We start from the raw sequence: 25406 nt of genomic DNA, 5'->3' as shown, positions 1-25406 counted from the left end.
AAAAACGATACAGTTGATACGTCGGATTGCGAAGAAATCTGGTGGAGCGAGCACCAACATGGCACGCCTTCTGGTCCGTTCTGTATTGCAACCACGACTCGTCTACAGAGCCCAGTTTCATCATCTCACGAAGGCACAATGGGCTCGCCTTGAGGCCATTAATAATGAAGCTATGCGGGCCATAACGGGATTACCACGTCTCACTCCGTTGCCAACTCTACAGGCTGAGTCCCAACTCAACACTATTGACGACCTCGTACACCAACGTCGGTGCGCGCGCGCCCTAAAGCCATCATATTTCGGCTCGGCTGCTTCACTGGCCCGGTACATGGGGCACGAAATAGACAATCCAGCATCTACGAGACCCGATGTAGCTCCGTGGGAAAGGGTACAATTAAGTGACAATAAGCCTCTTGGTCGTCTGTATAGCCCGGTTCCTCGTCAGGCGAATGCCCATATTTCCCGCCTTCATCGCGCCGATGACAACCAAGACGATACGACTCTTGTAGCATACACTGATGCCAGTGTTAATGGCACCATGATTCACACAGCTCTCGTGTGTCCATTGATACCAGAGGCAGGCCAAACGTGCTCGTATGTTGCCGATCCTGCACCACCGGCCTACCTTGCCGAGCTTGCTGCCATACGAGACGGCTTGGCCGCGTTGCTACCTACTGTTCAAGATGCTCGATACTCTCAACTCATCATTCGCACAGACTCGACTCAAGCCATCCACGACATACGTAGGGTATCTCGGTCCACCCTATTGTCAGATAGCATTCACCGTCTTGCTGCCACTACGAATATCCTCATACGCGTCCAGTGGGTGCCTCGAGCTGCCCTGCCGGGTCTCCTTGAAGCAGATATGGCAACCCACCAACAGATTACAACATACCCACTTCCACATTTTCCTGAAGACGCCTGTGGACGACTGATCCGGGAAAAGGAAAACCTCCGACGTACCACACCAGCTCTCATACCTCCGTGTGGGTCAGACCTCCCTGGCGGGTTAACCCGCCGAGAGGAGGTTACGTTAAGGAGGCTACGTGTCGGGGTCGCGCTCACCCCGTCTGTGACCGCTCTCTGGCCACAACAATACCATGGTCCTTACGGCTCATCGTGCCCATTTTGCAACACAGGAATCCAAAATGTGACAGTAACACACCTATTATGGACGTGCCCAGGGCTTCATCTAAGCCGTCTCCGCCATCTCCGGGCAACAGGCCTTCGGCCTGGCCGCCCACCCGACCTTGAACGTTGGATTCATGGACCCCATCATCGTTCACTTCTAGATTTTTTGCACGAGTCGAATCTGTTCGTGTATTTCTAACATCTTTTGTATTATGCCTAAGGGCATGCTTTCGAATAAAAAAAAAAGTCCACGTCTGAATGCCGCCCTCTCAAAAAGCATTGTCCTTATCTTACAAAACGTGACATGAGAGCAAAACAAGATGACACTTATCAAAGAAACAAAGTTCAAAGTAACACATTCCAAAAAAATAAAGTACGAAGGACACACATGCTAAGTACCAAAGTTCCTTAGCGCTGTTATAACGGCTTAGTCACACAACGTAGACTATTTCAAGTCGTGAGCGGCGCCACCGTGATTGCGAAATGCCGTCTGGCACGACCTCATAGTCGAGTGCACCAATGCGTTGTATGATCTTGTAAGGTCCGAAATACTGGCGTAAACGTTTCTCGCTAAGTCCTCATTGGCGAGTTGGGGTCAAAACCCAAACGCGTTCGCCGGGATGGTACTCGACGTCAAGACGTCGAAGCTTGCAGTGCTGGCTGTCAGTCCTCCCCTTGTTCTTGATGCACAGGCCAGCGAGCTGTCGGGTTTCTTCGGCGCGCTGGAGATCGGTGGTGATGTCAACATTTTCTTCGTCGTTGACGTGCGGCGTCAGTGCGTCGACAGTCATCAGTGGGTTCGTGCCGTAAACCAGCTGGAACAGCGTGATCTGTGTTGTTTCTTGCACCAGTGAGTTCGAAGCGAAGGTTATGTACGGCAGGACGCCATCCGAGGTCTTGCGTTCGATGTCGGCGTACATTTCTAGCATGTCGGTGAGAGTCTTATTCAGGCACTCCGTAAGACCATTCGTCGGCGCAAGGTAGGCATTTGCCCTCCTGTGACTTGTGTGGCAGTATTGCAGACTGGTTGGGTGAGCTCCTCTATGAAGGCGGTTCCTCTGTCGGTGACGATGTCTTCTGGGCGCCATGTCGCAGCAGGATGTTCTCGACGAATAATTTCCCCACTTCGGCTTCGGCAGATTTTTCGGTTCAGCCAAGCGGGTGAGGTAGTTCGTTGCCACGATGATGCACTTATTTCCGGATGTTGACTTCGAAAATGATCCCAACCAGTACATTCCTATCGATCTGCTGAAATGGTCGACAAGGAGGCTCGATCGGCTGTGGTTATTCCACTGGCCTTGTCGGTGATGGCTTGCGTCGATGGCAGTGTCGACATTTCTTAACGTAATGGTTGACTTCGGCGTTCACGCGTGGCCAGCAATGCCTTTCCGGTATCCTGGATTGCTTCCGGAAGAAACCGAGGTGCCCAGTGGTCGTATCGTCATGTAGGGCTTGCAGTACTTCCGGACGCAGCGCTGAGCGAATAACAAGAGGGTAGTTGGCGCGGTAAGTGGCGGGTAGTTGATCTTTACGAGTAGGTTGTTTTGAAGCGAGAACGAAGAAAATCCTCGCTTAAAATGGCCTATGCGTAACGTCGGTGTGCCCTCCCAAATACTCGTTGGGGCTTTTCAGCTCCGGGTCTGCTCGTTGCTGTCCTTCTGCTCTTATTATTCCAATGAAGACGTCGTCATCATAGTCATCTTCCTGCGACGGATCCATTAGGGCACGTGATAGGCGATCGGCATCAGAGCGTTTTCGTCCGGACTTGTAGGTTACAGTGATGTCATATTTTTGCACTCTGAGGCTCCACCGCACCAGCGGTCGCAAAGGGTCCTTTAAATTCGCTAGTCAACACAATGCGTGACCGTCTATGACGACATAGAATGGCCTGCTATATAGGTAGGTGCGAAATTTTGCTGTAGCCCAAACGATGGTGAGGCATTCCTGTTCGGTCGTACAATAATTGCCTTGCGCTTTCGAGAGTGACCGGCTAGGGTAAGCTATCACCCGTTCAGGTCCGTCTTTCCTCTCGACTAGGACGGCACCGAGGCCTACGCTACTAGCGTCAGGGTGGATTGCTCTATCGGCGTCCTCGTCAAAATGCGCATGTACCGGTAGCCACTGCATTCGTCGTTTGAATTCTTGAAATGCGTCGGCCGGCGGCGTGTACAAATTGAACTGGACCTCACATTTAGTTGGATGTTTAAGCAGCTAAGCGATGCGTTAAATGTCCTTGAGAAAGCGCCTGTAGTAAGCACACATGCCAAGGAATATTCGCACTGCCTTTTTATCGGTGGGCTGAGGACAGTTTGCGATGGCAGCTGCATTTTGCGGGTTAGGGTGGGCTCCAGATTTTCTTATGACATGGCCTAGGAACAGAAGCTCGTCGTGTGCAATTCTGCACTTTTGCGGCTTCAGAATGAGCCCTGATGATTTGATTTTCTCTAGTACTGTCGCAAGCCACCTAAGGTGATCGTCGAAGTTTCCGGCGCAGACAACGACATCATCCAAGTAAACAAGACACGTCTGCCTCTTCAATCCTGCTAACACCGCGTCCATGACGCGCTGAAACGTTGCAGGCGCCGAGCATAGTCCGAATGGCATGATCTTGAACTCGTAGAGGCCGTCTGGCGTGATGAAGGCGGTCTTTTCGCGATCTCTCTCGTCGACTTCTATTTGCCAGTCGCCAGACTTGAGGTCCATCGACGAGAAGTATTTAGCGGTGCAGAGCCGATCCAATGTGTCGTCTATCCGTGGAAAGGGGTATACGTCCTTCTTCGTGATCTTGTTCAGTCGACAATAATCGACGCAGAAACGTAGAGTTCCGTCCTTTTACTTCACGAGGACTGCCGGAGATGGCCACGGACTTTTTGACGGCTGGATGATGTCGTCGCGCAGCATTTCGTCGAATTGTCTTATAGCTTCGCGTTCTCGCGTCGAACCTCGGTAGTGGCTCTGGCGGAGTGGTCGAGCGCACTCTTCGGTTATTATGCGATGCTTTGCGACTGGTGTTTGTCGAATCCTCGATGACGTCGAAAAGCAGACTTTGTATCGTCGAAGCAGACTTCTGAGCTGTTGCTGCTTAATCACAAGGAGATCTGGATTTATGTCGAAGTCTGGCTCGGGAACTGTGGTCGTCGCTGTAGATGCGGCAGAATCTGAGAAGACAAGGCATTGCTGGTTCCCACAATTTCCTCGACGTACGCGATTGTCGTGCTATTTATTGTTCATGTGCTTGAACTCCTGACTGAGGTTTGTCAATATAACTTTCGCTTTCCCGCCTTGCAGTCGAGCAATCCCTTATCCCACTCAAATTTCACAGTCGAGGAGTATATGTTGGTCGCCCGCGATGACGCCTTCTGGTGTGGGGGTGTTTCGCTGGAGACGGAGATGACATTGCTGGACCGAGCCGGGATGCGAACTGAGCCCTCAAGTACACTCAAAGCATGGTGATTAGGAGCACTCTCCGGCGGTATTGCTTCATCTTCAGATTGTGTTATTAACTTCGCCTTCAGGTCGATGATTGCGCCGTGTTGGCTCAGGAAGTTGATGCCTAGAATGACGTCTCGTGAACACCGTTGGAGGAAACGAAAGCGGGAGGGTAAGACTGATCATGAACGGTAATTTTTGCTGTGCAGATTCCAGTAGGCGTTATGGGGGGGCCCTTAAGAGGTTCGAATTTGAGGACCTTCCTATGTAGTCCAAAATTTCTTCAACTCGGTGGCCGTAGGTTCCCTCATGACGGAGGCCGTCGAGAAGCGCGTCGAGATCGGTTGTTCTTTGTTTTGCGTTGCAGTTATGTCTTCACGTCACGTCACGGCTGCTTGTGTTAAGTTGGGGCTGGTGCCTCGCGTCGTCAGGCCTTTGGCCACCGCATGCTTTGCTTCCAGGCTTCGTCGGGATGATGGCGTGTCGTTATGTCGTGAAAGTAGTTTTTCGGCGTATTCGACCTCGGTGGAGGATGTTCGTCAGTTCGATTAAAAGCAACCAGGAAGTCGATGCGTATGTTGGAGGATAACGAATGTGGGAGGGTAAGACTGGTCATGAACGGTAATTTTTGCTGTGCAGATTCCAGTCGGTATTATAGGGGGCCCTTAAAAGGTTCGAATTTGAGGACCTTCCCATGTAGTCCTAAATTTCTTCAACTCGGTGGCCGTAGGTTCACTCATGATAGAGGCCGTCGAGAAGCACGTCGAGATCGGTTGTGCTTTGTCTTGCGTGGCAGTTATGTCTTCATGTCACGTCAAGGCTGCCTTGTGCTGAGTTGGGGGTTGTACCTCGCGTCATCAGGTCTTTGGCCACCGCATGCTTTCCTTCCAGGTTTCGTCGGGATGATGGCGTGTCGTTATGTCGTGAAGGTAGTCTTTTCGGCGTCTTTGACGTCGGTGGAGGATGTTCATCAGTTCGATGAAAAGCAACCATACCTGTATCGGTTGCTGCATTTAGTTTTGAAGATATGGGCTGACGGACCGGCCCAGGGCTGGGCCAGTGTATGGACGCCGCTGCGGGGACATGTAGTTGTCTGGTGAAGGCAAACTGGACAGTCACCGAGGGCTCCACTGAGTAGCAGCGAGGTAGTCGGCGACGTCACGAAGGAGTTCTCCTTCCCGAGGTCATGGTGTGTTGACGGCGAACCCTCTCAGTCCCAAGTGGCGGCATGGGCATCGGCGGTATCCATCACCGGCTTTCGCGCCGTGATAGCAGAGCGAGTGGTGGTCTGGGCTCGCCAAATGTTCGTCTTCCTCGCGTAGCTGCGTTAGGCGATGGGTGGGCGTGCTGGTGGCGGCGGCGGTGGAAAAAGAAATTGCATCGTTACAGGGCCCTAGCGCGTCCGCGTATGGGGACATTCACGGTGGGCGACGGCAGCGTGGGCCATCGCTTTACGCTGGGGCTGCGGTGATTGTGGTCGCACCTCAGCAACTCCAAGCGATCGCTGAACCGCTTTGATGATGCCGGCGATTGAGGTTGCTTTACGTTGCGACCTTGGAAAGAGCTTCTGCAGCTCCTGGCGAACGACCACTCTAATGGTCTCTCGCTGGTAGTCGCTGCCGAGTCCTTGAACGTTGGTGTAGTTTGCAGTCAGCGTTCGGCGGTTATACTGCCTTGTCCGCATATAGAGCAGCTTCTCAATGCTGGTGGCCTAGCAAAGAAACTCTTCGACGGTCTTTCGCTGGTCTTCATACCATTCCAGCGAAAAGTTCCTCCTTCACACCACGTATGAGCCGGTCGACGTTCTTCCCCTCGGACATTTTCGAGTCGGCGTGGTGGAATAAACGGCTCATCTTGTCCATGAAGACCGCGATGGTCTCAGTCGGTAGCTGCACTTGGGTTTCTAGTAGAGCTTGGGCTCGTTTTCTACGTATGGCGCTTGTGAATGTTTGCAGGAAGCTGCCCTGGAACAGGTCTCACGTCGTTAAGGTGGCCTCTGTATTTTTGAAACACGTCCTGGTGGCGTATTCCAGTGCTAAAAGGACATGTCGCAGCTTGTCGACGGTATCCTAGTTGAAGGTCGCGGTTGGTTCATTGGTGTCCAGCCATGTTTCCGGATCTTCAGACGAGATCAACTGAAGCATGTGGATCCCGAGGTTGTTGAAGCAGAATGGGGAACGCTGGGGCAGCCATTGGGGCAGTCGTTTTCACGATCTTCTTGGCATCCTCAGATACAAGGCAGTGCTCGGGGGCAGCTGCTGCAGTCGTCGGCTTGGTCGATGATCCTGGACGACGTTGTTGTTATCTTTGTGGTCTGGGCTTGGATCACGGCTTGTCGGGGGCGTCCGATAAATGAACGAACAAGCGCTTCCACCAGATGTCACGTAGTAGTGGCGGTTAAGAAGGCACGAAAACTGTGAATGATGAAAGTAGCGTTTTATTGAGTGAACCTGCAGCCTTAACAACATGCTACACTCAATCACTAACGATAACGGCGAACACAGTCGGCGATCGTCGGAAATCTGATGTGCCGGTCAAGCGCTTGGGCTTTTATGTTATCGATGTTATCGATGTGTGGCAACATCGATAGCATGTTATCGATGTGTGACAAGATAGCTCGCCAGCTTAGGCAGCCTCAGCAGTGACCGCACCGCTGTGCCACTCACGATGCTGTCTATAAAAGCCGCTGCTTCTTGATAATAAATGGTCCTTTGGTTGTTGCTTGTTGAAGGTTAAAGACACGCACTTCTTTGCGTCTGTTCGTGACTCAAACATGGTGTCAGAAGTGGCACCCGCCGATCTGAAGCACCACGACTCTCGGACGTCAGACTAGCCCTGAAACGAGGACGCCGTGAGCCCATTAAACAGTGCCAGACACCGGACAAGCCGACAGATATCTTACAAGAAAAACCAACTAAGATGGCTTTGTTTCAAATTGCTCCACCTGAGCCCTTCAGCTTTGGAACACCCAACAAATGGCCTCCCTGGAAACAGCTGTTTCTTTGCTTCCGAACGAAGGAAAGAAACGACTCAAGTAGATGCATTGGTGTATCTAATGGGACCTCAAACCGAGGATATCTTCAAAACGTTCAAACTTGAGCCTGGCGGCCAGACGTTTGAGGTCATACTTCAGGAGTACAAGGCCTGCTTTGTTCGTCGACCTTTGACCCTTTTATGTATGAAAGGGTCAAGCTTAACTCCTGAACGCAACAGCACGGCAAATCCGTCGAGGATTTTGTTGCTGCACTGCACGCGCTTGCTTCCACGTGCGGCTACGGGGAGCTGCGAGAAGATTAAATTCGAGATCATCTCATGCTGGGTCTCCAAGACCGTAAGATCTTGAGAACTCTGCAACTCGATCCGGACCTAAAACTACCGAAAGCATTGTTGGTGGCATGACAGCATGACACCTTCAACCAACAGCAGGCAGAGCTTCACCGCGTGCGTGAACAGGAAGTTCACCAAATACAGTCCGAGAGGAGTACGCGACAAATAAGGAAGAAGGTGCCTCCGTCGGAAAGTGGACGCAAGGTTCCGAAACAATGCGGCTGGTGCGGAAGAAACAGGCACAGTCGAGCTTCCTGTCGAGCGAAAGATGCACTCGGCAGAAAGTGCGACAAAAGAGGACACTTCGAGGTGGTTTTCCGATTAACCAGAGCTGTCAGGAACGTTGGAAACCGGACCGAAGAACCAGGCTTCCTGGGAGTCCCATCCCCTTCATCCGCTTACAGGGGGGAACTTCCCGTTCTTCTTGAATCCTCGAATGTGGCATTTAAAGTAGATACTGGCGCGGATAAAACGGTCATTCCGGTGGAGCTCTTCACTCGCATCTTTCCCGCGATAAAATTTCAACCAGCAAGGCTCCGGCTTCAGAGACCTGATGGTAAATCCTTTGCCATATTTGGTATGGCTGCCATAAATATGACGTTTGCGGGAAGGAGCAGCCGCGAGGACGTGTACGTACTTCAAGGCCTCCGAACCCCTCTTCTTGGAAAACCAGTGAAAGAAAGGCTCTGCGTACTACAAATCAACGTAGTGAAGGAAACTGGACCCCGAATCTGACTTTTCACAAGTGTACCAGGCACTGGGGACCTTCAAAAAATAGGACCTCAAGTTGAATCCTGAAGGAAAGCATTTCGCACTGTCATCCCCACGTAGAGTCCCCCTGCCTTTTCTCGGAAAAACAAGACAAGAGCTCGAGCGGATGCAAGCACTAGGCGTCACTTCTCCTGTCACCGGGCCTACTACAGGGTTCGCACCTATGGTTGTCGTTCTTGAACCATCGAGTGCTGTTCGAATCGGTGGTGACTTCACGGAACTCAACAGATGCATTCAACGAGAATGGCATCCCATTCCGGCCATCGAGTACACCATCAGAATGCTACGGGGAGCCAGCACGTTTTCAAAACTCGACGCGAACTCCGGTTTACGGCAGATACTGCTGAGTGAAGGCAGCAAAGAATACACAACTTTATCACGCCGTACGGACGATTTTGTTTCAACCGACTTCCGTTAGAATTTCGTCAGCCATCGAACATTTTCAAAGACGAATGGGACAGGTTCTTTCAGGACTGGAGGGAGTCGTCTGCCACATGGACGATGTGTGTATTTGGAGTACGACGCAGACGCAGCATGTCGAGCAGCTTCGGGCAGCGATAGACCGCCTCCACACAGTGGGCACAACTATGAACAGAGATAAGTGCGAGTTCAGTGTCAACCAGATTTAATTTTTGGTACATACAATCGGGAACAACTCAGTGCGTGCCAACAACCAAAAGCTTGATGCGGTGACAGAAATGCACATCCAACGTCCAAGACAGAGTTATGGCGCGTGATGGGCATGGCAAATTATCTGGCCCACTTGGTGCCCCGCATGGTGCAAGTCCTTCAGCCTCTTCCTTCAATGACGAGCTCCAGACAGGATTTTGTGTGGGGTCCCGAGCAAGAAGCCACCTTCAAGAAGTGGAACTATTCTTTCATCGAACCTGTTCTGGGTATCTACGATTCAAACATGGAAACAGTAGTCACAGCAGACACGGTCCGCTGTGACCACTGTGACCACTGTGACCATCGTACGGTCTTGGAGCTGTCCTGCGCCAAAGGCAAGAAGACGGTCATTTCAAAGGGATTTCTTATGGTTCCAGGACCCTTACAACTACCAAGCGGTGGTGCGCCCAAATTTAAAAAGGATTTCCCCTCATGTGGGCGAGCGAAAATTTGTGATTATATTGTAGGAAAGCGCTTTATCCTCGAAACAGATCATAAACCGCTCGTATCTTTGTTTAGGTCCAAATGAATTGATGAACTAACACCCAGGCTACAAAGAATGCGCATGCGTCTGATGTGCTACACGCATGACATTGTGCATGTTCCAGGCCGGGACTTGACGGTGGCGGACGCGCTTTCTCGGTCACCTCTTCCACAAACGGAATCCCTGGAACTAGAGGACGAGATCCAAGGCTACGTGTGATTGGTGGCTTCGTCAGTCCCGGTAACAACACCGAGTTTACAGATTATCGCCCAGGAGCAACAGCGAGACCTGGTACGTCAAGCGCTTATCAACCTGTGTACAAAAACCTGGCCAAGCCGTCGGGACATTCGGTTTGACCTGAAGCCTTACTTGAATGAGAGGCAAAGCATTGAACTTGTTGAAAACCTGCTCACGTGCGGCTCGCAGATAGCCATCCCATCGACCCTACGGAAGCCCGCCTTTAAAATAATTCACGAGGGACACTTCGGCATCGAGAAGTGCCGGGCACGCTCCAAGAGGTCAGTTTGGTGGCCAAGTATCGACGCGGACATTAAAAGACTTGTTAAGAACTGCCACAGCAGTCTCAAGCAGGGCATCAACCGAGAGATGCCTCTGCAACAGACCAAGTTTGCAGTAGGCCGTTGCAGTGCATTGCGATGGGTGTCTTCTTTCATCATCATCATCATCAGCCTACTTACGCCCACTGCAGGGCAAAGGCCTCTCCCATACTTCTCCACCAACCCCGGTCATGTACTTATTGTGGCCATGTCGTCCCAGCAAAATTCTTAATCTCATCCGTCCACCTACCTTTCTGCCTCCCCTTGCTACGCTTCCCTTCCCTTGGAATCCAGTTCGTAACCCTTTATGACCATCTGTTATCTTCCCTCCTCATTGCATGTCCTGCCCATGCCCAATTCTTTCTCTTGATTTCAACTAAGATGTCATTAACTCGCGTTTCTTCCCTCACCCAATCTGCCCTTTTCTTATCCCTGAACGTTACACCTATCATTCTTCTTTCCATAGCTTGCTGCGTCGTCCTCAATTTGAGTAGAACCCTTTTCCTAAGCTTCCAGGTTTCTGCCCCGTAGGTGAGTACTGGTGAGACACAGCTATTATACACTTCTCTCTTGAGGGATAATGGCAACCTGCTGTTCATGATCTGAGAAAGCCTGCCAAAGGCACCCCAGCCCATTATTATTCTTCTGATTATTTCCGTCTCATGATCCGGATCCGCCGTCACTACCTGCCCTAAGTAGATGTATTCCTTACCACTTCCAGTGCCTCGCTACCTATTGTAAATTCCTGTTCTCTTCCTATATAAAATTTTGTAAACAGGGATGAAGTATCTCAGACAGGCTGGCCAACGTTTCGATAGGTGGACCTATCTTCGTCAAAGGCGGCCTTGCCATCCTCGGCGTGTTAGTCTTAAAGGGTTAGTGCAGTGACGTCACGTGCGGGTGTTGTCGCTGGTGGCTGGTTTTAAAGAGAGAGATTACAAGAGGGAACAGGCGCTGTCGTCCGACGTCTGTGAGCCTCATTCTCAAGACGAGGGGACAAGAGCGTGAGAGTGGGCAGGCGGGGAGGAAAGAAAAGAAATAGAAGCAGAAAAAAAGGGAAAACAAGGAAAAAAGGAGGGGGGAGCCAAGGCCGTACCAAGACACAACAAAGGGGGGGGGGTGAAAGAAAAAGAAAGAGAAAAATGAAATCTTTAAGAAATGCGGGGGCTTGGGAGCGTGTTGGGGATGCGAAAGGTTAGGAGGTATTCAGGGGGAGTCGTTGGCGGCATGTTTTTGAGGCATTAGAACGGCCGGTCAAGCAATAGGTCGAGTAATTTTGAAATAGTTAAGGTGGCGACGAGGAGTCTGCGGTGCAATGTGTGGGGTGACTGAAAGGCGGCGGCATGGTCTTTCAAGGGGCACTGCCCCACGCGCTTAACGTAGGTGTCGTTACGGCGGCATCCAGAAGGCGATACTCTGGGTTGAGGCGCCGAAAAAGGCATATTGACTTCGGAATGTGTTGTCGAGGGGGTTTCAAAAAAAAGACTAAAAAAGGGGGCAGGGGAAGGGGGGGGCGAATTCGGTATAGCAAACAGGAGGGTGACGCGTGCAGAAGCGGTCGGGGGCAAGTGTACATGGAAGAAGGGGATCGTACAGTTGGTATAGACGTAAAATCCTGAAAGAGTACATTAAATTGAGTAGTAGGCAGGAAATTTTTCTTTTTTTTTTCTTCTTTTTTCCTTTTCCGAAATGGAAGAGTAGGTGAGGTTAAGAATTAAAGTTGGCTGGTGGCCTAATGTGTTTTGTGTATTGGGTGATGATATGAGAGTTTCAGATTTAAGTTACAGCTTTTAAAGATTCTAAGTTGCCGCGTGCCAAATTAATTCCTGTCGGGTGTAGGCAATTAAACTTGTGTATGAGGTATGATTCCGTGTACTTCCTTTCACGAGGGGAACGGAAATTTGTTTGTAGTATATAGAGCCTTGCTTTGTCAAACATATGTCCATGTTCATTAAAGTGGCTGGCTACTGCTTTGGGTAAATTGTGTTTTGTGTCCGCGCGGTGACCATTGAGTCTTGTATTGATTTGTGGTCCGGTCTCACCTATGTATTGTTTGCTACAAGCGGCGCATTCCAGACAGTAGACTACATTGCTTGATGTGCAGGTGAAAGCCGAAGTTACCTTGTGTGTGTAATTCGACGCTGTAATTTTTGCTGTAGTAGTGGATTGAATGTGTTTGCATGTAGAGCACCTGGGGCGACCACAGGGATTGGTTCCCAACTTCTTCTTTTTCTGTAGTTTGGCGTGCACAAGAACATCTTTAAAATTAGTGTTGCGTCTGTAGGCCACTCTGGGAGGGTCGCGAAAAATCTTAAGTTTCTGGTTGCTGGTGAGAATCGGGTAGTATTTACTTAGGATGTTATTCACGGTTGGCAGTGCGTTTGAGAATTTAGTAGTAAGAAGAGGCGTTGTTGTTCTTGTGATCCTCGGGCGGGGCTTGAGGACCTCGGCTCGATCAAGTTTGGTTGCAGCGATGTAAGCTGTTTGAAGGTCACTGTTTGGGTGGTTCCTGTTTGATAGCGTTTCTTTAAGGTGATCGAGTCTATCTATGTAGTCTTGGTTTTCAACGCAAATGCGACGTAGTCGTGTGGCTTGGCCTTTAAAGATGCCTTGTTTGCAATGTCTTCATCCCTGTTTACAAAATTTTATAGCACAGTGTGCTATTCCATCTGTCAGCCCCTTTCTTGTTTTTGGACTTCCATGACAGCTGACGATGACGGAACAGTGTAAGTGCCCCTTGTTATCCTTTGCCCATGTAGCAGTCCTTGGAGACAGCCAGTACAGATACCTGAAGGAACATTTTCCACCAGGCCCACACGCGCCATACATAAAACACCTTAGTGGGGCACAAACATCAGATATTCTACCGCTAGTATGTGATGCGCCAATTGACACCACACACTTTATTATCAATGTAGGCACAAACAACCTAAGAACACAAAGCGCCGCGGACACGATAGAGTCCATGAGCGACGTAATAAGAACCATTCAAGCCGCTCGCCCAAACGCACATATAACCATAACGACTGTCGCTCCCCGCCTACAAAACAAACACCGCCCACTATCCTACCAAACTAATGCACTCATGAAACACAATGAGGAGATTAACAAGCTAAACCTACTAATTTTCAACTTAGAAAACGTCCATAAGAATGTTGACACCATGCACCACGCAGAAATACACGAAGCACCACACGAACACCTAGCTTGGGATGGCTTCCACTTGAACCGCAGTGGAATAGAGCTAGTTTCCCAACAGATCAAGTCCTTTATTAAGGACAAGTACAGAAAAACTCTTTTAAATTCCACCTCAAATACCACCTCCACCAACTCTGCGGAACGTGCAACCGCGAACAACACAACTGTGACAGTCACTTCGAGGACACAGGGAATACAGACAGTGGAATGTGAAACAAGCCACTGCACAAGTGAAACAGTCAACACAAGAACAGTTGGAACACAGACAGTGGAATGTGAAAAGAACCAGAAGGCACACACACCACCAAAAATGACATCAACCACCATGCAAACAGACACAATGGCAACAGACAACAGAAAACCCACCACCGAAGTCTACACACAGACCCCCACACGCCTGCCTGCACACACACAAACTCAAACAGAGACCGAGATCGAATTAAGCCAGGCATACGATAATAAACCGGCCGAACGGAAAAACACCCCACGCAAATCTGCCCGCAAGAAGACAAGTAAATGACAGACATCGCAAATCAATAATTCCTCAATGCCACGAAGCACCGAATTCCTACAGGCTAGAAAACTTACCAAAAAACATGTGAGCTACACCTCCCATCTGAAAACCTACACAAGCAGCACCGAGAAAAATATAATTCCTAAAGGCCTAACACTCAAGGCTGTACCAGCTCTAGGGACACTCCCACCACACCATCGCGCAAACTGGCAAACAACATTGCATAATGCCTCACTTTCACTTTTGAATATCCTCAAAGAACACTGCGAAGAGCAAATCGAAACTTTTAACCACAGACTTAGGAACATAACCCTGACACCAGATGAGAAGAGAGATTTAGAACATTACGGCGAAAAACAATCTAGAAAATTGGTTCAAAAACAAAGAAAAAAAGCAAATTTTAATCAAAAAACAACCTTCCAGCCAAACAGCCACCACACCCAGACAAGAGGGACCTCGAGCTTAGAGGGACCAGAGAGTAAGGAAATTTCCACAGAACTAAATCGCTCCAATGTTATAGACATTTCTAAAACATTAAGTCAAAAAGAAATAGCCGTACTCAGCAAGGGCTTAAACTTTTGCCCCACGAACAACACAATAAATGAATTCGAGCTTCACAAGGACCTCTCAGAATTCTCCCGACGAATGCGTATCCGACACTTTTTTGCAGACACACCAGACACCGGGACGACACCACTTAGAGCCCAATCCACTTGGACTCCCGAACCAGAACAAGCCATAGAACTTGACATATACCTTAAAACTATCTCTAAAGAAATTATAAGACAATCCAAGACATCTAAGCGACCAAAAACATAACTGCGTCGGAGAGTCATATCATTTCAAATCTGAGCCACCGGAATGACATTGTTATTAAGGAAGCAGATAAGGGTGGAAGTATAGTTATTTGGCCAATAGAAAAATACAAGCACGAGGCTTACAGACAACTAAACAACCCAGAACATTACCGCAAACTAGTTAACGATCCGACATTGTCCTACACAGTGACAATTATCAACAGGCTAAAATCACTTTTGGCTGATGAATTGATAACACCATCAGAATACAAATTTCTTAAACCAAGCAACAAAACTGCCGGACGTTTTACCTCCTTCCGAAAATTTATAAAATTCCATCCGCTGAACTATACACTGCTATTATCCCAGGCCGTCCGATAGTATCAAACAACAACACCCCGACAGAGAGCATCTCCACATTCTTGAACCACTACCTTGGTAACTTGCCGAAAACACTTCCGTCATTTATACAAGATACTCCCCACCTGCTGAGAATTATAGAAGACATTATTACTAAAGGCACACTACCCCACAACACAATTCTCGCAACACTAGACGTCACGGCGCTGTACACCAACATTCCAATCCCTGATGGTTTATCTTCGATAAAACAAACGCTGTCTAAACACAGTGCACAACACTCTGCTGAAGTTTACCTGTCTCTCCTTGAATTAGTTCTCACACATAACTACTTCGAATTTGAAGAGAGTTACTACCTACAGATACATGGTACAAGCATGGGTACGCCTTTTGCACCAACCTACGCGAACATATTTATGGGGATTCTAGAAACAGATTTCCTATCGCGCTGCACTACCAAGCCCCACACATACCTACGATACATAGACGACATACTCATAATCTGGGGACATGGCCAAGACAGTCTAGATAAATATGTAGCCTTTCTAAATTCTGTTCACCCAACAATAAAATTCACATCAGAATCCTCAACTGAGCGCATAAACTTTCTGGACACAACAATATACATTGACAATGGTGAACTAAAGACAACGCTGTATAGGAAACCTTTCGACAAACAACAATACCTAGAATATACCAGCCACCATCCCAGACATTGCAAACAAGGCATCTTTAAAGGCCAAGCCACACGACTACGTCGCATTTGCGTTGAAAACCAAGACTACATAGATAGACTCGATCACCTTAAAGAAACGCTATCAAACAGGAACCACCCAAACAGTGACCTTCAAACAGCTTACATCGCTGCAACCAAACTTGATCGAGCCGAGGTCCTCAAGCCCCGCCCGAGGATCACAAGAACAACAACGCCTCTTCTTACTACTAAATTCTCAAACGCACTCCCAAACGTGAATAACATCCTAAGTAAATACTACCCGATTCTCACCAGCAACCAGAAACTTAAGAAGATTTTTTCCGACCCTCCCATAGTGGCCTACAGACGCAACACTAATTTTAAAGATGTTCTTGTGCACGCCAAACTACAGGAAAAGAAGAAGTTGGGAACCAATCCCTGTGGTCGCCCCAGGTGCTCTACATGCAAACACATTCAATCCACTACTTCAGTATAAAGTACAGCGTCGAATTACACACACAAGGTAACTTCCGCTTTCACCTGCACATCAAGCAATGTAGTCTACTGTCTGGAATGCGCCGCTTGTAGCAAACAATACATAGGTGAGACCGGACCACAAATCAATACAAGACTCAATGGTCACCGCGCGGACACAAAACACAATTTACCCAAAGCAGTAGCCAGCCACTTTAATGAACATGGACATATGTTTGACAAAGCAAGGCTCTATATACTACAAACAAATTTCCGTTCCCCTCGTGAAAGGAAGTACACGGAATCATACCTCATACACAAGTTCAATTGCCTACACCCGACAGGAATTAATTTGGCACGCGGCAACTTAGAATCTTTAAAAGCTGTAACTTAAATCTGAAACTCTCATATCATCAACCAATACACAAAACACATTAGGCCACCAGCCAACTTTAATTCTTAACCTCACCTACTCTTCCATTTCGGAAAAGGAAAAAAGAAGAAAAAAAAAGAAAAATTTCCTGCCTACTACTCAATTTAATGTACTCTTTCAGGATTTTACGTCTATACCAACTGTACGATCCCCTTCTTCCATGTACACTTGCCCCCGCCCGCTTCTGCGCGCGTCACCCTCCTGTTTGCTATACCGATTTCGCCCCCCCCCCTCCCCTGCCCCCCTTTTTAGTCTTTTTTTTGAAACCCCCTCGACAACACATTCCGAAGTCAATGTGCCTTTTTCGGCGCCTCAACCCAGAGTATCGCCTTCTGGATGCCGCCGTAACGACACCTACGTTAAGCGCGTGGGGCAGTGCCCCTTGAAAGACCATGCCGCCGCCTTTCAGTCACCCCACACATTGCACCGCAGACTCCTCGTCGCCACCTTAACTATTTCAAAATTACTCGACCTATTGCTTGACCGGCCGTTCTAATGCCTCAAAAATATGCCGCCAACGACTCCCCCTGAATACCTCCTAACCTTTCGCATCCCCAACACGCTCCCAAGCCCCCGTATTTCTTAAAGATTTCATTTTTCTCTTTCTTTTTCTTTCACCCCCCCCCCTTTGTTGTGTCTTGGTAGGGTCTTGGCTCCCCCCTCCTTTTTTTCCTTTTTTTCTGCTTCTATTTCTTTTCTTTCCTCCCCGCCTGCCCACTCTCACGCTCTTGTCCCCTCGTCTTGAGAATGAGGCTCACAGACGTCGGACGACAGCGCCTGTTCCCTCTTGTAATCTCTCTCTTTAAAACCAGCCGCCAGCGACAACACCCGCACGTGACGTCACTGCACTAACCCTTTAAAACTAACACGCCGAGGATGACGAGGCCGCCTTTGACGAAGATAGGTCCACCTATCGAAACGTTGGCCAGCCTGTCTGAGGTACTTCATCCCTGTTTACAAAATTTTATACCACAGTGTGCTATTACATCTGTCAGCCCCTTTCTTGTTTTTTTTCTCTTCCGAGACTGTTAAACATTACTTTAGTTTTCTACAGATTAATTTTTAGACCCACTCTTCTGCTTTGCCTCTCCAGGTGAGTGTACATGTATTGCAATTCGCCCCTTGAGTTACTAAGCAAGGCAATATGATCAGCGAATCGCAAGTTGCTAAGGTATTCTCCATTACTTTTTATCCCTAATTCTGCCCAATCCAGGTCTCTGAATACGTCCTGTAAACACGCTGTGAATTGGAATAGAGAGATCGTATCTCCCTGCCTGACGCCTTTCTTTATTGGGATTTTCTTGCTTTCTTTATGGAGTACTACGGTGGCTGTGGAGCCGCTATAGATATCTTTCAGTATTTTTACATAAGGCTCGTCACCACCTTGGTTCCATATTGCCTTCATGACTGCTGAGGTTTCGACAGAATGAAATACGCTTTCTCGTAATCAATGAAACTATATATAGGGTTGGTTATATTCCGCACATTTCTCTATCACCTGAATGATAGTGTGAATATCGTCTATTGTTGAGTAGCCTTTACGGAATCCTGCCTGGTCGTTTGCTTGACAGAAGTCTAAGGTGTTCCTGATTCTATTTGCGATTACCTTAGTAAATAGTTTGTAGGCAACTGACAGTAAGCTGATCGGTCTATAATTTTTCAAGTCTTTGGCGTCGCCTTTCTTATGGATTAGGATTATGTTAGCGTTCTTCCAAGATTCCGGCACGCTCGAAATCAGGAGGCATTGCGTATACAGGGTGGCCAGTTTCTCTACAACAATCTGTCCAACATCGTTCAACAAATCTGCTGTTACCTGACCCTCCCCGGCTGCCTTCCCCCTTTGCATATCTCCCAAAGCTTTCTTTACTTCTTCCGGCGTTACCTATGGGATTTCGAATTCGTCTAGACTATTCTTTCTTCCATTATCGCCGTGGGTGCCACTCGTACTGTATAAATCTCTATAGAACTCCTCAGCCACTTGAACTATCTCATCCATATTAGTAATGATATTGCCGGTTTTGTCTCTTAACCTATACAGCTGGGTCTTGCCAATTCCTAGTTTCTTCTTCACTGCTTTTAGGCTTCCTCCATTCCTGAGAGCATGTTCAATTCTATCCATATTATACTTCCTGATGTCAGCTGTCTTACACTTGTTGATTAACTTCGAAAGTTCTGCCAGTTCTATTCTGGCTGTAGGGTTAGAGGCTGTTATACATTGGCGTTTCTTGATCAGATCTCTCGTCTCCTGTGATAGTTTACTGGTATCCAGCCTAACGGAGTTACCACCTACTGCCATTGTACACTACCTTATGATGCCCACAAGAGTGTCGTTCATTGCTTCAACACTAAGACCCTCTTCCTGAGTTAAAGCCGAATACCTGTTCTGTAGCTTGATCTGGAATTCCTCTATTTTCCCTCTTACCGCTAACTGATTGATCGGCTTCTTAAGTACCAGTGTCTTCCGTTCCCTCCTCAGGTCTAGGCTAATTCGAGTTCTTATCATCCTGTGGTCACCGCAGCGCACCTTGCCGAGCACGTCCACATCTTGTATGATGCCAGGGTTAGCGCAGAGTATGAAATCTATCTCATTTCTAGTCTCGCCGTTCGGGCTCTTCCACGTCCACTTTCAGCTATCCCACTTGCGGAAGAAGGTATTCATTATCCGCATAGTATTCTGTTCCGCAAACTCTACTAATAACTCTACCCTGCTATTCCTAGTGCATTGCCTTGTCTCCAACCTGCGTCTTGCTACCTTGGCTATAAAGTCGCCCATTAGTATAGTGCATTTTGTTTTCACTCTACCCATCGCCGATTCCACGTCTTCATAGAAGCTTTCGACTTCCTGGTCATGACTGGATGTAGGGGCGTAGACCTGTACACCCTTCAGTTTGTACCTCTTATTAAGTTTCACAAGACCTGCCACACTCTCGTTAATGCTATAGAGTTCTTGTATGTTGCCAGCTATATTATTATTAATGAGGAACCCGACTCCTAGTTCTCGTTTCTCCGCTAAGCCCCAGTAGCACGGGACGTGGCCGCTTTTTAGCACTGTATATGCTTCTTTTGGCCTCCTAACTTCACTGAGCCCTATTATATCCCATTTGCTGCCCTCTACTTCCTCCAATAGCACTACTAGACTCGCCCCACTTGATAGCGTTCTAGCGTTAAACGTTGCCAGGTTCATATTCCAATGGCGGACTGTCCGGAGCCAGGGATTCTTAGCACCCTCTGCTGCGTCGCAGGTCTGACCGCCGCCGTGGTCAGTTGCTTCGCAGCTGCTGGGGACTGAGGGCCGGGGTTTCATTGGTGTGTTCATATAGGATAGATAGATAGATAGTACTTTTATTCATGTCAATTCTCGTACACCAAAATCAGGCCTACCAAAGCCTCACCAAGGGCTGGAGTGGCAGCGCCTGGCAGACAGCAAACATTAGCAGAACAAAGGAAAATAGAGATGTTGCAACGAACTCGACAAACAAACAAAACAAAAAAGAAAAACTTAACAACTCAGAGAGACAGATATACATAATAACATACCTAACATACATACATACATAACTATACATATACATACATAACTATTACAGCATCAAAAGGATTACAGTAATGCGAAATTAAGACAGTAACACTCGATTAAATTATTATGGGGCAGGAAGTATTGCGGAGACATACCGCAAAATTTTTTTCAGGGTGTATATGGTTCTCATGCGGAATACACTAGGTCGCATACTATTGAAACAGGCAGGTACGTAGTATTGACGTGTGCGCTTTCCGTATCGGGTTGAGGAGCGAGGAATGCAGTAACGGTATTTTGGTCTTAAATCACGTGCAGGAACATATGGAATGGTGAACTGACTGTACCAGTAATGTTTAAGCACAATAGTTTCTGTTAATAAAGCGTTTCTGTTTCTTTTATACATCAATGACATGGTATCTATCCCACGAACCCCTTCTATTATCCTTTACGCTGAAGACACAAGTGTATTTTTTTCTGGTGAAAATCTAGGTTCCTTAATTCCACATGTAAACTTATGGCTTAAGAACCTATCTGACTGGCTTGTTACCAATGAACTCTCATTAAATGTTGACAAAACTAAGTACATTGTTTTTACCCCTGTTAACTTACCTGTTTATATTAATAATGATGTGGCATTCGAGTCGCGACCGCTAAAGAAGGTAGCACAAATTAAATTTCTTAGGTGTTCAGTTTCCTGAAAACCTTCATTGGTCTTGCAATATTCACTATATTAAGCGTAATATTGCACACCATATTGGTATGCTTAACAGGTTTCGCTTATTGTTGCCTCGTTATATACGACGTCAACTGTATTTTAATACCGTTCATTCGCGACTGCATTACTGCCTGCTTGTCTGGGGCACCACTACTAGGTCTAACATAGAAAGCCTCCATAGATAACAGAAAAAAAGTGTGCGCTTTATTGAAAATCTACCACAACATGAATCAACATCTGTATATTTTTCGCAGAATCGCATCCTGGACATTGAATCACTATACAAACTGCGACTATCAGAGCTTGAATATTCAGATTTCAAAATTGATCCACAACTCTTCTCTCTGAGGTATACCAAACATGAATCCCACTACGAGTTTAGGAGAACCAACTTCATCAAGTTTAAATTCAGGCCGAATTACGGGACACAACTGGTAAATTGGCAAATTCCTAATGTGTTAAACCTTTATCCTGCTCTGCTAGACTCCATGGAAAACTGTTTCTCTTTGCCTGCTTTCCGAAACCAGGCAAAGAGATTTTTCTTAAATCGTGTATAAACCAGTTAGAAATTTGTTTCCTTTGTTCTTTTTTGTCAAGTGAACATATTTGTCATGTGAACATTTTTTTTTGTTTGTCGTATAGGAGATCCACCTAGGATTCCTTGCTTTGTTTTTTTCTTTTCTTGGTCAAGTGAACATGTTTGTAGGTATTATACATAATTAATTAGATTGATTTGAATGTACAGTGCATGTATATTGCTGTATGTGAATTGTTATAATCTTCCTGTAAAAAATATTGTACTTCGCAACTTACCATGTCGAAACTATGCCTGCGTGAATTCAGGGTGTCTAGGGCCTAGTCAGGTGACCACGTGTGTCACCTTCAGCCCTCTTCACCCGGACAACTATATATTGTCTAAATTTCAATAAATTCAAGTCAATTCAATTTGGAAGCTTTAATCTTCTGAAAATATCAATGTTATTACCAATGGGCAGGTCATAGGCAATATTCTTTAAAAGTAAACGCAGAAGCGAATTCACCCTGCGTTGCGAGCGAACCGTGCAGTGACCATAAACAGTGATTCCGTGTCTAAGCACACTATAGGCTGGAGCGTGTGTAACACATTTACGGACAGAAAAAAGGCATAAAATATCTAATATTATACAGGACGCAAGATACAGCGCAAAGTGTTTGACAAACAAAAGAAAGGTGCGAGTTCCAAGACGGATCACTGTCCAAGATCAGGCCAAGATATTTGACCGAATGCGCATATTTTACTTGTACACAGTTACAATGAGAACAGGAGGAAGTGTGCAAATAAACACGATGACTCAACTCAGGTTGTGGCCATGTACTGCACCAGGGTGGCCAATCCTGCTCTGGTGAGGGAGTGCGTTACCGGTTCTGGTCACCGGGATCTGACCACACTCCAGGCCTGTTTATGCAATTTTATCAACACGCGTTTTTTTTTAATCCGGTGGAAAATTGCTGGCACCCGGATTCGAACCACGGACCTCTTGCGCGCGAGGCGGGTGTTCTTTCTCTAGGCCAATGGGAAAATGGCGGTTGATCTTCACCGATTATTTTTCGCGATACCTGGAGCTCGTACCGCTGAATACCCTGAGTTCATCCCCAGTAATAAACGACTGCAAATCCATTTTCGCCAGACGCGGGATTCCGGAAGTAGTTGTTTCTGACAATGGGCCCAATTCTCAAGAGCCATTGGCGCTGAATTTTTTAAGTTTGCATCAGAGTACAACTTTCAACAGGTGACGTCTAGCCCACATTATCATCAGATCAACGGAATGGCAGAGTCCACCGCGAAACTTATCCAGCGCTCCTTAAAGAAAACTACTGACGCTTATAAAGCTTTTCTGGCCTACAGGACAAGCCTACTCAAGAGCGGACACAGCCCAGCGGAGCTGCTCACGGGGACACGACTGCGCATGGCCCTGCCCACGTCCAGCGGAAGCCTGCAGCCTCGGACAATAGACTTACAAGAACTGCCAGTTTTCGAGAGGTCGCAGCGTCAGCGCTAGAAGAGAGACTACACCCGACACCATGGAGTGCGTGATCTGCCGGAACTGTCCGAAGGAACAGACGTATGGATCGTAGACCTCCAAAGAGAAGGAGTCGTTTGAGGAAGCACCGATGAGCCCAGATTGTACTGTGTCGACTCCGGGAAAACTTCTCTACGTAGAAGGGCAATGATGGATAAAGCAGCGCGCAACAGTGTAACGATCCCCGTCACAATCGCACACGAAGGGGAAGGAGTGTGGTTCCTCCAGAACGATTTCAAGCTTCGTAACAAGAGTGGCTTCAAAAAAAAGAAAGAATAATAATATTTGGGGTTTTACGTGCCAAAACCACTTCCTGATTATGAGGCACGCCGTAATGGAAGACTCCGGAAATTTTGACCACCTGGGGTTCTTTAACGTGCACCTAAATCTAAGCACGCGGGTGTTTTCGCCCCCATCGAAATGCGGCCGCCGTGGCCGGGATTCGATCCCGCGACCTCGTGCTCAGCAGCCCAACACCATAGCCACTGAGCAACCACGGCGGTTCAAAAAAAAAAAAAAGAAAGAGAGGAAGATGTGTGATAAGGTAGCTCGCCAGCTTAGGCAGCGTCAGTAGTTACTGCGCCGCTGTGGCACTAGCGATGCTGTCCATAAAAGCCACTGCTTCACGATAATAATTGGGTCTTTTGGTTGTTGCTTGCTGAAGAGGCAAATTACCTTGCGTCTGTTCGCGACGCAAGCAATCGGAGATTCCAGTGTACTCGATAATGCCCGCGTGTCTTCCAAAAAGTTCTATAGAATTCGCGTCGCACATGCAATTCGAAAAACTTCCGATACATGCGAGCGCGTCCCCCGCTGAGCGATAAGATTTGTTAGACAGTGAGAAGCGATCACCCTGAAAAGATCCACGTGTCAATGTGTATATAATGAGCCTTGTGTTTACTCACCTGGTAAGCAATCCTAGCGATGCCGCCGAAGCACTTGCCGTTCTTACGTTTTTCTTCGTTGCATTGCATTCCCCGTTTATCACTTTCGAGGATCCGAGAGTGAATGTCGTTGGTGTGAAGTATTGTCAATTTGAGCCTTCCATTGGTGTTTCCTTTTCCTGATTGTGCAGAGCTTAGGGTAAAGCACAGGATGGCAATCAATGTGGCGGAAGCTACATGCATCGTGAACGTGGCCTGAAATGAGTTATAACCTGGACTAGAGCAATTTAGAATTCGCAGTGTAACCTGCAGGTGGCGGAGGACGCTGACAAGGAGTTCCCATTTTGAACTGCAGCTGTTTCCTCTCTCCATGGGAATTGTTTCACGTCTTCAGAACAATAGGGCCGTGTAAGATGTATCTCTTGGTTCTATCGTTGTGACGGCCTTGGACTGAGTAAAATAGACCAGGCCTAGGTCACTGCATCGTTTCCACAAACAAGGTCAAATTTTATTTCAGAGCAGCGTTCACGAAAAAAATGCCGTTTTTCTAAATTGGTCCCGTGTTTTCAGCTCATATGTTAGGCTAATAAAATGTGACACTTTCTATACTCTGGCCCCTTCGCAATGAAACTGCTCTACGCAAAGAATTGGCGTATGCGGATGCCTAGCACATTAAAATTACTTGTGAGATTAGTAGCATCTCTTCACTGAAGAAATGAGATATCGGTAATAATCGAATAAAAGGCAAAAAGGAGGTACTGAAGGCATTTTATATTAAAGCGTCACATTTGCTTAGCTCGCTGTTCGGTTTTGCATCGTTGGCGCCGTCGGCAGTGGTAGTGGCGCCATATACAGTGGTGTGCAGTGGATCCCGCAGATACAGCAATCTATCTTTTCTCGGACACGTATCGTTGTGTATGCTCCACTAGGTGTGTCTATCGTACGATCACTCGCAATGTGCCACCATAGTCACGCTATCATCATCGTTCCCTTCTTGAGGTCATCACACACCATCGCCGTCATATAGTCGTCGCAATATGATTGTCATTAAGCACTCGTCGTAATGGCGGTGTCATCCCGCCATCGTCGTCATAACCGTCATCATCGCACCACCTTCGTCATAGTGTCGTCTTTAAACAGCTGTTGTCGCACAGCCGCCGTCACGCCATCGGCGCTGTATACTTATAGTCACCCCATAACCATGATAGTAACGCGGTCATTATTCCATTGCCATTGTGTGGTCGTGATTATGCATTCACTGCAATGTTGTCGTCGAGATGCCTTCTTAGTCGTTCTATCGCCGTCAAAGAGTTGCCGTAATGCCTGCGTCGTCACGCCATCATCGCCATAGCTTCTTTGACCGTGCCAATTGGTGCTTAGGAAGCCGGCGAG

The 25406-nt window shown here is 47.6% G+C and overlaps 1 protein-coding gene and 1 pseudogene across 3 annotated transcripts in view; one reads left to right on the top strand and one right to left on the bottom strand.

The window, feature by feature from the left end:
- The window catches only part of LOC135921169 (protein 5NUC-like), a 266996-nt gene extending 242656 nt beyond the window's left edge, over positions 1-24340 (bottom strand). The window contains exon 1 of one of the 3 annotated variants that reach the window (XM_065455478.2): positions 24036-24340. In XM_065455478.2, coding sequence (XP_065311550.1) covers positions 24036-24257 — 222 coding nt within the window. In that variant the 5' untranslated portion in view covers positions 24258-24340. The remainder of the gene's footprint in view (positions 1-24035) is intronic. The other 2 variants (XM_065455477.2, XM_065455476.2) reach the window with 2 other exon arrangements.
- On the top strand, positions 7334-23144 carry LOC135921161 (uncharacterized; annotated as a pseudogene).
- Positions 24341-25406: the final 1066 nt, after the last annotated feature.

This window comes from Dermacentor albipictus, chromosome 8 (assembly GCF_038994185.2).
Source record: "Dermacentor albipictus isolate Rhodes 1998 colony chromosome 8, USDA_Dalb.pri_finalv2, whole genome shotgun sequence".
Lineage (NCBI taxonomy): Eukaryota > Metazoa > Arthropoda > Arachnida > Ixodida > Ixodidae > Dermacentor > Dermacentor albipictus.
This window is presented reverse-complemented; position numbering and strand designations above follow the sequence as displayed.